Below are 13573 nucleotides of genomic sequence, written 5' to 3' on the forward strand. Positions count from 1 at the left end.
GACTTCTTGAACGACCCTCGTATGATGGATTACGCTCAGGTATAGAAAAATATGAACCGGTGACTCACACTGGGGAAGAAAAGAGATAGCGACTGGTACAGGTCAAGCTGTCTCTTTCTATCCATAACGTAATAGACAAAGAGGGAACAAGGTCAACCCTACTGCACACTTTTTGAAGGCTCTCAATAGGGATCGCGTAGTCTCTATGTCGATGTTTTTTTTTGTCCACCGAACCCATCTTGGACCTTACCTTCAAATTTTTGTTTGGTAAGGTTCACAATAGGTAAGCTGTGCCGGAATTTATAAAATCAAGACCCAAGTGTAGGTGCTCGAGTGGGGGTGCGGGTCGGAGGGTATACCGCGGGGGGGTTTACCGCGGGGTAGGGGCGGGGTATACCGCGTTGGTAGGCGGGGGGGATATACCGCGGCGGGGGAGGGGGTCCGCGTTTTCGGGCGCCGCGGGGAAGGGGAGGGGGGAACCGCGTTTTCGCCGCGCCGCGTGGAGTGGATCCGCGGGGGAGGAGTACCGCGGGAAGGGGTTCGCGGGGTGAGGGGACCCGCGTTCCGCGTTTTCGCCGCGCCGCGGGGAGGGGGACCCGGGTCGCGTTTTCGCCGCGCCGCGGGAGGGGTGACCGCGTTCGCGTTTTCGCCGCGCCGCGGAGTCCGCGTGCAATGGCCGTCGTCCGCGTGACGTCACACGGCACGCTCCCGCTCGCGTTATCTCCCCCTCGTAGATGTTCTCTCAGCGCCCCGTCCCCCGTTCGCGCGCGTCTTCTCGTTCGCGCGGTCTCCGCTCCCCCGTTCGCGCGGTCTCTCGCTCCCGGCCCTCATTCCTTCCTCCGTCGCGCGCGTCCGTCCGATCGCGCGTCTCTCTCCCCCGTTCGCGCGGTCTCTCTCGCTCCCGGCCCCCATTCTTTCTCCCCCGTTCGCGCGCGTCTTCTCGCTTCGGCCCCCTTCGCGCTTGTCTTCTCGCTCCCGGCTCCCGTTCGCGCGCGTCTTCTCGTTGGCGCGGTCTCTCACGCTCCAACTCGGGTGATCTCGTTCATTCATTCTCCATTATATTTAAACTTATTTAATGTATAAATAATATTATATGTTAAGCTTTTTTAAACATATTTAAATTATAATGTTTATATGAATCATATATAATCTTTTTTTACTATTTTTATAAAATTATTTGCCCTATTTAAGCATCACTATTACTAGCTTATCTAAAGAGAATGGAATCGGCGAAATAACGGAAAACAGATTTTAAAAATTATTTTATATTTATATTTTAAATTTTGAAGTTATACATTTCTTCAAATAATGTATTTGAGGTATTTTCGAAATAATTTTACCAAATTTTCGGCTCGTAGATACGCATTCCGAACAAAATTTGTAAATCGAATATGTCTTCCTCGCCGCTCTGCTCCCATATTAGATCGTTGGCTTCACGATCAATCGATCTGAAATAGCGAGTCCACCTTTGATGCTCCAAATTCAAGAAGCCATCGATTCTCACCTCATCACGATATATCTGTCGCTGAAATCAGATTACATAAAATTAAAAAATGTTAAAAATATAAAGATACGAAGTATACATACCTGGCCACGAAGAATTCAAATTCTCACCATGTCTGTAACGCGCACCTCAACGATGGGTATGTTATCAACCCATACTATCTGTAAAAGTTATATACCATTTAATATTTACAAATTTGCACTTTAATCGCGAATTGTTATACACACCCCAGTCGTTGGAGATATTTGAATCACATCTTCAATATAAGCCATTATATAGCAGTTATGTAACAAAATGCATGTAATAAGCCGTATGTTTGCAAAGAGAGACTGTGCTCTGACCCGAGGCAGAGCTCAATTTATAGGGAACGAAAAATGTAGAGAGAGGGTTGTACGTGATTTATCTGCGGCATTGAATAAAACTAGCTGTCATACTTACCGTTGCATCTTGCAATCGCGGGTGGATACTCTGAACCGCTATCGAATATAATGAGAAGCGAGGATGCGCGTGATTTATCTGTGGCATATTATGTTATGCGAAAATATCCTCGCGAGAAAAAAGACAGCTATTGAACAGCTATCAAACAACTAAAACATCTTTAAAACAACTAAAAACAACTAAAAACACCTATCAAACAACTAAAAACAGCTATCAAACAACTAAAACATCTTTAAAACAGCTATCAAACAACTAAAACTTTTTAAAAACAACTAAAACAACTATCAAACAGCTATCAAACAACTAAAACAGCTTTAAAAACAGCTATCAAACAACTATCAAACAACTAAAAACATCTTAAAAACAACTAAAAACAACTAAAAACAACTATCAAACAGCTATCAAACAACTAAAACAGCTTCAAAACAGCTATCAAACAACTATCAAACAACTAAAAACAGCTTTTGAACAGCTAAACAGCTTTTGAACAGCTTTTGAACAGCTAAAACATCTATATTATACTACAAACTATGTGGGAAAAGGAAATAAAACATTTTATATATACATATATAGTTTTTTAAAAAAAAATCATAATTTTTTCTGGTGTCGCGACCACCAGTTAAATATTTTCAATACATTTTGTAATGCGCAATTCTTACATGTTTTTCACATCTTATAGTATTAGTAACATCTAGATTATTTAAAGATTCGATATCTTCGTAATCGGCATCCAAAGTCTCAATGTTTAGATTTTTTTCGCTTTATTCTCAAGTAGATCCACCAGCCATTCTCGTTTCTGGCACCCCTTGACGTACACAAGAGTCGACATCTCGTCGCCCTCTCCAAGCACGGCCGATGTAATTAGATGTTTCGCCATGCTGTATGGCACGTTTCCGTTCTCCCATCGTAGTCCATTGTGATTTGCAATCAACCAAGAAGCGCATGACTTGTCGGATTTCATGAGGAGACTCCATGGCCGGGACATGTAAAAATGTAATGCGCCAAAACGGTCCCGTTTCTCAGAACCGCCACCTCCTTTACGACAAATTTCATCCTGACGGTGAATCCTTGCAGATCGACAAACGTTGGTACGATCATGACGAAACGACGGAGCAATCTGTATCTTATCGCGGTACATCAGTGTATCTTATATCGCAATACCCGCTGATATTGCAATTTACATGATTTTGCGCACTACGTACGACAATGGACAGTATTCGATTACGCGATCATGCAAGATGAGACAATAGGCGGTAGTATTTGCCGGTACATTCTCTTTGCAGTCAAATTCTATTCGCACATCCACGGTGGCGCTCTTGACAGATTCGTTTTGTCGCGAGCAATCGATGACAACAAAAGGTCTTTTTGTCAGGAATGTAACCACGGTGCAAAGCGTATCGAAGCAGTCGTATCCGTAATAAGCTTTACGAAAACGCGCATACATATCGAAAAGGACGGGCTTGGAAAAATTCCCCGTTCGCGCACGTCTTTTCGCTCCCGTCACCCATTATAGTTAGATCATTTTTATATTATTTTAAGTGATTTATTTATTGGAAATAAGAGGAAGATATTTAATAATTTATATGAGACAGATGAGAAAAACGTTTAATGATCGCGCGACGAGTGCGGCACGCGCATTCTTATCGAGAGTTACCGCTCTGTAATTCTAAACCGCTGACGGTGGACAAGGGAACGGTAGACAGAAGGAAAGATAATTTTAGATACAGTGATATGCATTTTAATATACATTTATTTCTCATGTAATGCATCGTGTATAATATTATCTGCAGCATACGCCAACAGTTCACAATCAATAATTGAATTTTTATCATAAAATTCATGCAAGATTCTAACTGCATTACATTTATCGGTGATACAATTTTGGCGTAAAATGGTTACAAATTTTTTAAATTTTTCACTTACGCCATGAACATTTTGGTATAGTTGAAAATACACATTCTCGACGCAATGTTCTAGTTCGAACAGGAAGAGTACGGTTGACGGTTTCATGTACAAGCTGGTGTCGCACGATGTCAATTTTACAATATCTGCGTCACGTATTTTAACGAGTTTCAGATCTCGAAACGCTAGCGATGATGGCGCTGGTGACTGCACGAGTCGCTGAATATCTGCACGTTTTTCGATGAATGTCACCCACGTTGCATGAGGCAGAATTATCCGATTGCCTCGGTTATCGCCAATAAGTATATCCACAGAGTACATAGGTCCCACGTTGATTCCAACATCCAAAAATTTATACGCTGTCGATGTCAAGGCAAATCTCCTTCCCAAAATACGAGGCGTATAACGGGGTTTATCAAACTGAAAAAATACAATTATGTTTATAAAAGTTTTTTTTTGCACAAATATACGAAAATTAGCAGTACTTACTCATTGTGCTGTTTCTCGCACGTTTCATCCTGAATCGGAACGTAGTAGTTCACACCGTGAGTGTTTATCGTATCTGGAGGCTGTTTGTGACGTACTCGAACCGTATCAAACTCTTGACTGCGCGCGCTAGAATCCTCGTAGACTATTTATACATACAAAAATGTGAATCTTGCAAATAGCGCCAATGTACGGCTGCTGCATGGTGACCACCACCACAATCCACATATATGTTAAATGTGATATCTTTTCAGAACATTCGTAATGAGATCACCTCATCGGGCAATAGCATCTAATATGATTTTTTTTTCAAGACGTGTTTTACGTGTCTCGCGATGATTTCATCGAACACATGCAAAACTGCAAATTTTGCAATTTCGCATAAGTCAATGACGCAATATCGTTTTCAAGAACATGTCGCGACGTGTCTCGATGATTTCATCGAACACGTGCAAAACTGCAAATTTTGCAAATAGCGCCGATGTACGGCTGCTGCATTGATACAGATCAAATCACCGAAAGTCAATGGCGCGATATCGTTTTCAAGAACATACGTGTCCCGCAATGATTTCATCACACACGTGTAAAACTGCAAATTTTGCATTTTTTTTTGGAAAACGCAAATGTACGGATGCTGAGATCACGGTGAAATTAGATATGATAAAAAGCAAACGATGCATCATTAGTAGAATATAAAATGACGAATCTGGGGCATACGCTCAGTAGTCGAGAATTGGAAGTCGTGAGTACAATAAAGTATGTCAGGAAGAGGATCGTGTAATAAATGTGTTTTGTAGAATACCGCGAGAAATTAAATTGAAGAGAGCGGTGATAAATGTGCGATCAGTGGATAATGCATGTTTCGCATGGTCAGTGGTGGCTGCTCTGCATCCAGCCCAAAGAAATGCAGAACGGGAATCGTCGTATCCTCATTACACGTCGGTGCTAAATCTTACAGACATTGACGATTTTCAATGACGATGGATCAAATTAAACAGTTTGAAAATCACAACGATATATCAATCAACGTCTTCAGCATCGAGAAAAAAAACAAGGAACTTGCTATCCTGCCAATACGGGTTACTGGTCGAAAGATGACAGACATGTAAATCTGCTGTACGTGCAGGACCCACGAGACAACAATGGTGGGCATTTGCGTGGATCAAGAACCTATCCCGCCTCGTGAGCTCGCAAATCAACAGGCACCGTGGTCAGAAATACTTTTGCGATCGGTGAGTATACATTCTAATAAATAATAAAAAAATTTTTACGTAAAAAATATATAAAAATTTCATTATTTACAGATGTTTGCACTATTTCTACACGAGCGACAAATTGGAAGCCCACACCGTCGACTGTCAGGAGATGAACGACTGCGCGATCAAGTTACCGAGCGATAACGACAAGTGGTTGGCTTTTAAGAATCACAGCAGGCGTGCATAAGATCCAAACAACACAAGGTGTACACCGAAACGAAAATAGCTTTAAGTCTGTACGATGATAAGCGATACATTATACTCGGTTCTACCGAGACGCTGCCATGGGGGCATTATAAAATACCATCGTAAATATATATTGTAATTACATTTAGATATTTATGAAAATAAATGACTCATTTGTATGTATAATATGTTTTTATATTGTAATACATTCTTACAACACATTTATTCTTGTGTATCCATGAATTGTGTGAATTATCAATGTATATATGTATATATGTAATGTATGTAGTAGTATAACATATAAATGTATGAATGTATGTATGTAATGTAACGTATGTATTATATTAATGGAAGGAATATTAATAAGATATTCTACATATGTGTATTTCATATTTTTTTTATATATACTTTATATGTATTACATATTTCAAACACTTTACACGTCTAGCAATCGCAGACGATCCACCAGCTCGTTGGGGTCATCCCAGTGCACGTAGTCGATCTTATTGTCGTTAGCGTCATCGCGCGAGGCGCGAATAATCCTTTTTCGGATTTTTTCTTCTTGGATTCGGTCGATATCAACGGTGAGATTACCCACTGATACTTGTATCCCCTGTTGCCCTGTACTCGCTACACAGATGAATTGCGGCTTGATGCATCTGTGCAGATGAATTGCTGTACAGATGAATTGCTGCACAGATGCATCAAGCCGCAGTAGTATGATTGAAAGTCTATGTGCAGCGATACATCTGTGTAGCGATCGATACAGTTAAAATCTGTGTGCAGCGATCGAAACAGTTAAAAATCTATGTGCAGTGATTCATCTGTGCAGCAATTCATCTGGTAAATGTGCAAATTAATATTTAAAATTATTGGAATGTGATGTGGTATAAAATATTATGACATCATAATTTTTATATCAAAGGTTTCCACAGTATGGAGGACGCTGTCCGAAAACACTTCGTTGATTTACGCCGTACGATGCATTACCGCGCCTGCTCAAAATATCATGAAGCATTGTACATGACATTTCCATGCAACATGTGCCCAATTTGCATGAAGTGAAAAAAAAACATTATCGCGAGTGGAACATTATATATAACGTGCGCAACACATGGAATGGACAAGTGACGTGAACTCTACAGAGTTTCCAGACTCTGAGGATGAGTATATAATGGGAGGTGTCGCCGATGGTTTGCGTAAAGAAGATCAAGGTGTGAAATTGACGGATGTGCGACGAATATCACCGGTACAGTTTCTTCGCGATCGCGAACTAGGTATACGCGGAACCGGTCAACGCATCGCTAGATAAAGAGTCGTTATCGATACCAATTCTCCTTATAACGGGAGATCTAACGTGAAACGAAAAGTGTATCGACGGTTGCGGGACGAGTGCGTTAGCGAGGAAGAATCACGTGCAGCTCGCCGTGCTGACGTTGTGCCGTATTATATTAGCCTATTGTTGACTATCGCTATTGGGCGACTAAAATTTATCAAAATCTCGACGATTGTGAAGCAACATACATTAAGATTCATACAGGTATTGGGAAATACGTTGAATTGGTGGTGATGAACAATTCGGTACGTATGTACCCTGGCGTATCATTGATCCAAATAATCTATTGATGCTTGAAAGAACTTATGAACGTGACCATGATGATGATGTTAATAATTGGGAACTTAATCGCTTTAATGCCCCCTTCTTCAGCCTTCATCGTTTTATGCTTACGCACTATTGCGTTCAACATTGCAAACGATATTGTTCAGCGTGTGAACGAGTCACGTGCAAGTGCTCCATCGAAGAATGTGACGTGATCTAAAAAATAGTGCAACGAGTGCTCATAAATTCAAGCATGATCCTCGCGAGCGAGTACAGGGCAACAGGGAATACAAGTATCAGTGGGTAATCTCACCGTTGATATCGACCGAATCCAAGAAGAAAAAATCCGGAAAAGGATTATTCGCGCCTCGCGCGATGACGCTAACCGACAATAAGATCGACTACGTGCACTGGGATGACCCCAACGAGCTGGTGGATCGTCTGCGATTGCTCGACGTGTAAAGTGTTTGAAATATGTAATACATATAAAGTATATAATAAAAAAATATGAAATACACATATGTAGAATATCTTTATTAATATTCCTTCCATTAATAGGGGAGACCGGGGCCTAACCGTCGCCGGGGTTTGAACCGTCAAATCAAATATCTCGGAACCTGTATATTGTGCGAACTCGCTATTAACATTGTAAACGCTGCTTATGGTACCCATGTGACCAACGGAGTTTCGGCAGGTTACCTACCGTGTTATGATTTTTACGAGGGCAAACGTGTTTTCGGAAGGTGAAAGTTACATTTTCTGCGCGTGGAAATTTTGTAATATCTGCAATAATATTTGCTCTCCAAATCTCGAGGTACGTGATTATAAAGAGTAATGCATGCTGAACACGAATCCAGTGTAGTTTTTTCATTATCGTTGATGTCTATATTTCGTGGGCGATCAAACCTGAAACTTGTGTTTGGGGTTAATCCGTCAGTAAGCAGTCCGGGTGCATTTCCAAGGCATTTCCGGGCATTTCCAGGCTCACTGCATATGGAATATGGATGAGACGGGAATTACAACCGTTCAGACACCGAATAGAGTCATCGGACGTCGAGGAGTAAAACAAGTCGGGCGAGTGACTTCTGCGGAAAGAGGAACCCTCGTAACTATTTTTTAATAATGTTTCGCATAAAAATTTTAAATAAATTTTTATATTTTTCTCTTAAAAAACAATTATTAAGATGTATCATATCATTTTTCAGGATTAGATGTACGTATATTAGGGTGATTCAAAAAAACCTTCTTTTTGTATTTTTCGCGATACACCCCAAAATATCAAAGCTTACCTAAAAAAAGAATTTTCCTCAAAAGGGGAGCAAAATCGAACAAGTTTTAGAGGTCGCTACCAGCGATTTTCAATATTTTCGATTAAAAAATCGGTTTTTTTTTCAAATATTCAAAATTGCATAACTTTTCGAGTTTTAATGATAAAGGCATGAAATTTTCAGAGAATCTTCGTCAATTTATGTAGTTTATGAATATTGAGTTAAAAAATTTATTTTCGGAAACAATTTTTTTACGTTTCTTTTGTTTATAATAAAAAAATAATTGTCTATAACTAATAGGCGCCAGCGATCTGGGATTTGGTTTTGATTTTAAATTACATCTGGGTAATCCAAAAACACATTTCAATAATCAAATGCTTGAACATCGGTGAATTTGTTGCTAAAAATTTGTTTAAACAACAAATTCAAAAAACCACGTTACCCGTAATGTAGAAATAATGCATGTTATAATCTTTATTTAGGTGTCTGTATTGCATTCCAACTTTTGTTGTTAAATTTAAGTTGATAGAATAATAAATTATCCAAATGCTACATATTCATTGAATGAAAATAAATTTTTTAACTCAATATTCATAAACTACATGAATTGACGAAGATTCCCTGAAAATTTCATGCCTCTATCATTAAAACTCGAAAAGTTATGCAATTTTGAATATTTGAAAAAAAAACGGATTTTTTAATCGAAAATATTGAAAATCGCTGGTAGCGACCTCTAAAACTTGTTCGATTTTGCTCCCCTTTTGAGGAAAATTCTTTTTTTAGGTAAGCTTTGATATTTTGGGGTGTATCGCGAAAAATAAAAAAAGAAGGTTTTTTTGAATCACCCTAACGTATATGTATTGAAAATTCAGTGTGACGGTTAAACCCCGGCATTTTTGAGATTTCAATTTTCCACCGTTGTCGTTTTTGCTCTATACCGGTTAAACAAAGCGACGTAGATAAAAATTTCCTATATAAATTTTGTAGCTAAAGGTTCACTCTTTACAGTGGTATACCACATTTAACTAAAATTATTTATTTTCTTGTTAAAAATCGGCACCGAAAAAAAACTGACGGTTAGGCCCCGGTCTCCCCTATAATACATACGTTACATTACATACATACATTCATACATTTATATGTTATACTACTACATACATTACATATATACATATATACATTGATAATTCACACAATTCATGGATACACAAGAATAATGTGTTGTAAGAATGTATTACAATATAAAAACATATTATACATACAAATGAGTCATTTATTTTCATAAATATCTAAATGTAATTACAATATATATTTACGATGGTATTTTATAATGCCCCCATGGCAGCGTCTCGGTAGAACCGAGTATAATGTATCGCTTATCATCGTACAGACTTAAAGCTATTTTCGTTTCGGTGTACACCTTGTGTTGTTTGGATCTTATGCACGCCTGCTGTGATTCTTAAAAGCCAACCACTTGTCGTTATCGCTCGGTAACTTGATCGCGCAGTCGTTCATCTCCTGACAGTCGACGGTGTGGGCTTCCAATTTGTCGCTCGTGTAGAAATAGTGCAAACATCTGTAAATAATGAAATTTTTTATATATTTTTTACGTAAAAATTATTTTTATTATTTATTAGAATGTATACTCACCGATCGCAAAAGTATTTCTGACCACGGTGCCTGTTGATTTGCGAGCTCACGAGGCGGGATAGGTTCTTGATCCACGCAAATGCCCACCATTGTTGTCTCGTGGGTCCTGCACGTACAGCAGATTTACATGTCTGTCCATCTTTCGACCAGTAACCCGTATTGGCAGGATAGCAAGTTCCTTGTTTTTTTTCTCGATGCTGAAGACGTTGATTGATATATCGTTGTGATTTTCAAACTGTTTAATTTGATCCATCGTCATTGAAAATCGTCAATGTCTGTAAGATTTAGCACCGACGTGTAATGAGGATACGACGATTCCCGTTCTGCATTTCTTTGGGCTGGATGCAGAGCAGCCACCACTGACCATGCGAAACATGCATTATCCACTGATCGCACATTTATCACCGCTCTCTTCAATTTAATTTCTCGCGGTATTTCTACAAAACACATTTTATTACACGATCCTCTTCCTGACATACTTTATTGTACTCACGACTTCCAATTCTCGACTACTGAGCGTATGCCCCAGATTCGTCATTTTATATTCTACTAATGATGCATCGTTTGCTTTTTTATCATATCTAATTTCACCGTGATCTCAGCATCCGTACATTTGCGTTTTCCAAAAAAAATGCAAAATTTGCAGTTTTACACGTGTGTGATGAAATCATTGCGGGACACGTATGTTCTTGAAAACGATATCGCGCCATTGACTTTCGGTGATTTGATCTGTATCAATGCAGCAGCCGTACATCGGCGCTATTTGCAAAATTTGCAGTTTTGCACGTGTTCGATGAAATCATCGAGACACGTCGCGACATGTTCTTGAAAACGATATTGCGTCATTGACTTATGCGAAATTGCAAAATTTGCAGTTTTGCATGTGTTCGATGAAATCATCGCGAGACACGTAAAACACGTCTTGAAAAAAAAATCATATTAGATGCTATTGCCCGATGAGGTGATCTCATTACGAATGTTCTTGACAAAGATATCACATTTAACATATATGTGGATTGTGGTGGTGGTCACCATGCAGCAGCCGTACATTGGCGCTATTTGCAAGATTCACATTTTTGTATGTATAAATAGTCTACGAGGATTCTAGCGCGCGCAGTCAAGAGTTTGATACGGTTCGAGTACGTCACAAACAGCCTCCAGATACGATAAACACTCACGGTGTGAACTACTACGTTCCGATTCAGGATGAAACGTGCGAGAAACAGCACAATGAGTAAGTACTGCTAATTTTCGTATATATTTGTGCAAAAAAAAACTTTTATAAACATAATTGTATTTTTTCAGTTTTGATAAACCCCGTTATACGCCTCGTATTTTGGGAAGGAGATTTGCCTTGACATCGACAGCGTATAAATTTTTGGATGTTGGAATCAACGTGGGACCTATGTACTCTGTGGATATACTTATTGGCGATAACCGAGGCAATCGGATAATTCTGCCTCATGCAACGTGGGTGACATTCATCGAAAAACGTGCAGATATTCAGCGACTCGTGCAGTCACCAGCGCCATCATCGCTAGCGTTTCGAGATCTGAAACTCGTTAAAATACGTGACGCAGATATTGTAAAATTGACATCGTGCGACACCAGCTTGTACATGAAACCGTCAACCGTACTCTTCCTGTTCGAACTAGAACATTGCGTCGAGAATGTGTATTTTCAACTATACCAAAATGTTCATGGCGTAAGTGAAAAATTTAAAAAATTTGTAACCATTTTACGCCAAAATTGTATCACCGATAAATGTAATGCAGTTAGAATCTTGCATGAATTTTATGATAAAAATTCAATTATTGATTGTGAACTGTTGGCGTATGCTGCAGATAATATTATACACGATGCATTACATGAGAAATAAATGTATATTAAAATGCATATCACTGTATCTAAAATTATCTTTCCTTCTGTCTACCGTTCCCTTGTCCACCGTCAGCGGTTTAGAATTACAGAGCGGTAACTCTCGATAAGAATGCGCGTGCCGCACTCGTCGCGCGATCATTAAACGTTTTTCTCATCTGTCTCATATAAATTATTAAATATTCTTCCTCTTATTTCCAATAAATAAATCACTTAAAATAATATAAAAATGATCTAACTATAATGGGTGACGGGAGCGAAAAGACGTGCGCGAACGGGGAATTTTTCCAAGCCCGTCCTTTTCGATATGTATGCGCGTTTTCGTAAAGCTTATTACGGATACGACTGCTTCGATACGCTTTGCACCGTGGTTACATTCCTGACAAAAAGACCTTTTGTTGTCATCGATTGCTCGCGACAAAACGAATCTGTCAAGAGCGCCACCGTGGATGTGCGAATAGAATTTGACTGCAAAGAGAATGTACCGGCAAATACTACCGCCTATTGTCTCATCTTGCATGATCGCGTAATCGAATACTGTCCATTGTCGTACGTAGTGCGCAAAATCATGTAAATTGCAATATCAGCGGGTATTGCGATATAAGATACACTGATGTACCGCGATAAGATACAGATTGCTCCGTCGTTTCGTCATGATCGTACCAACGTTTGTCGATCTGCAAGGATTCACCGTCAGGATGAAATTTGTCGTAAAGGAGGTGGCGGTTCTGAGAAACGGGACCGTTTTGGCGCATTACATTTTTACATGTCCCGTGCCATGGAGTCTCCTCATGAAATCCGACAAGTCATGCGCTTCTTGGTTGATTGCAAATCACAATGGACTACGATGGGAGAACGGAAACGTGCCATACAGCATGGCGAAACATCTAATTACATCGGCCGTGCTTGGAGAGGGCGACGAGATGTCGACTCTTGTGTACGTCAAGGGGTGCCAGAAACGAGAATGGCTGGTGGATCTACTTGAGAATAAAGCGAGAAAAAATCTAAACATTGAGACTTTGGATGCCGATTACGAAGATATCGAATCTTTAAATAATCTAGATGTTACTAATACTATAAGATGTGAAAAACATGTTAAGAATTGCGCATTACAAAATGTATTGAAAATATTTAACTGGTGGTCGCGACACCAGAAAAAATTATGATTTTTTAAAATAAACTATATATGTATATATAAAATGTTTTATTTCCTTTTCCCACATAGTTTGTAGTATAATATAGATGTTTTAGCTGTTCAAAAGCTGTTCAAAAGCTGTTTTAGCTGTTCAAAAGCTGTTTTTAGTTGTTTGATAGTTGTTTGATAGCTGTTTTTGAAGCTGTTTTAGTTGTTTGATAGCTGTTTGATAGTTGTTTTTAGTTGTTTTTAGTTGTTTTTAAAGATGTT

At 39.3% G+C, this 13573-nt stretch overlaps 2 protein-coding genes across 2 annotated transcripts; one reads left to right on the forward strand and one right to left on the reverse strand.

Annotated features, from left to right (window-relative positions):
* Window positions 1-3691: 3691 nt before the first annotated feature.
* LOC139786515 (uncharacterized) lies at window positions 3692-10380 on the reverse strand. Its single transcript, XM_071725666.1, has 2 exons — window positions 10291-10380; window positions 3692-4264 (listed from the first exon to the last, which is right to left on the reverse strand). Exons 1-2 carry the CDS (start codon window positions 10378-10380, stop codon window positions 3692-3694), a joined length of 663 nt encoding a protein of 220 aa, XP_071581767.1.
* Window positions 10381-11246: 866 nt separating this feature from the next.
* Window positions 11247-12169, forward strand: LOC139786516 (uncharacterized). Its single transcript, XM_071725668.1, has 2 exons — window positions 11247-11251; window positions 11596-12169. Exons 1-2 carry the CDS (start codon window positions 11247-11249, stop codon window positions 12167-12169), a joined length of 579 nt encoding a protein of 192 aa, XP_071581769.1.
* The last annotated feature ends 1404 nt before the right edge of the window (window positions 12170-13573 follow it).

Source organism: Temnothorax nylanderi, unplaced genomic scaffold, assembly GCF_030848795.1.
Source record: "Temnothorax nylanderi isolate EJ_2023f unplaced genomic scaffold, tnyl_v1.0 TNYL_tig1059_pilon, whole genome shotgun sequence".
NCBI lineage: Eukaryota > Metazoa > Arthropoda > Insecta > Hymenoptera > Formicidae > Temnothorax > Temnothorax nylanderi.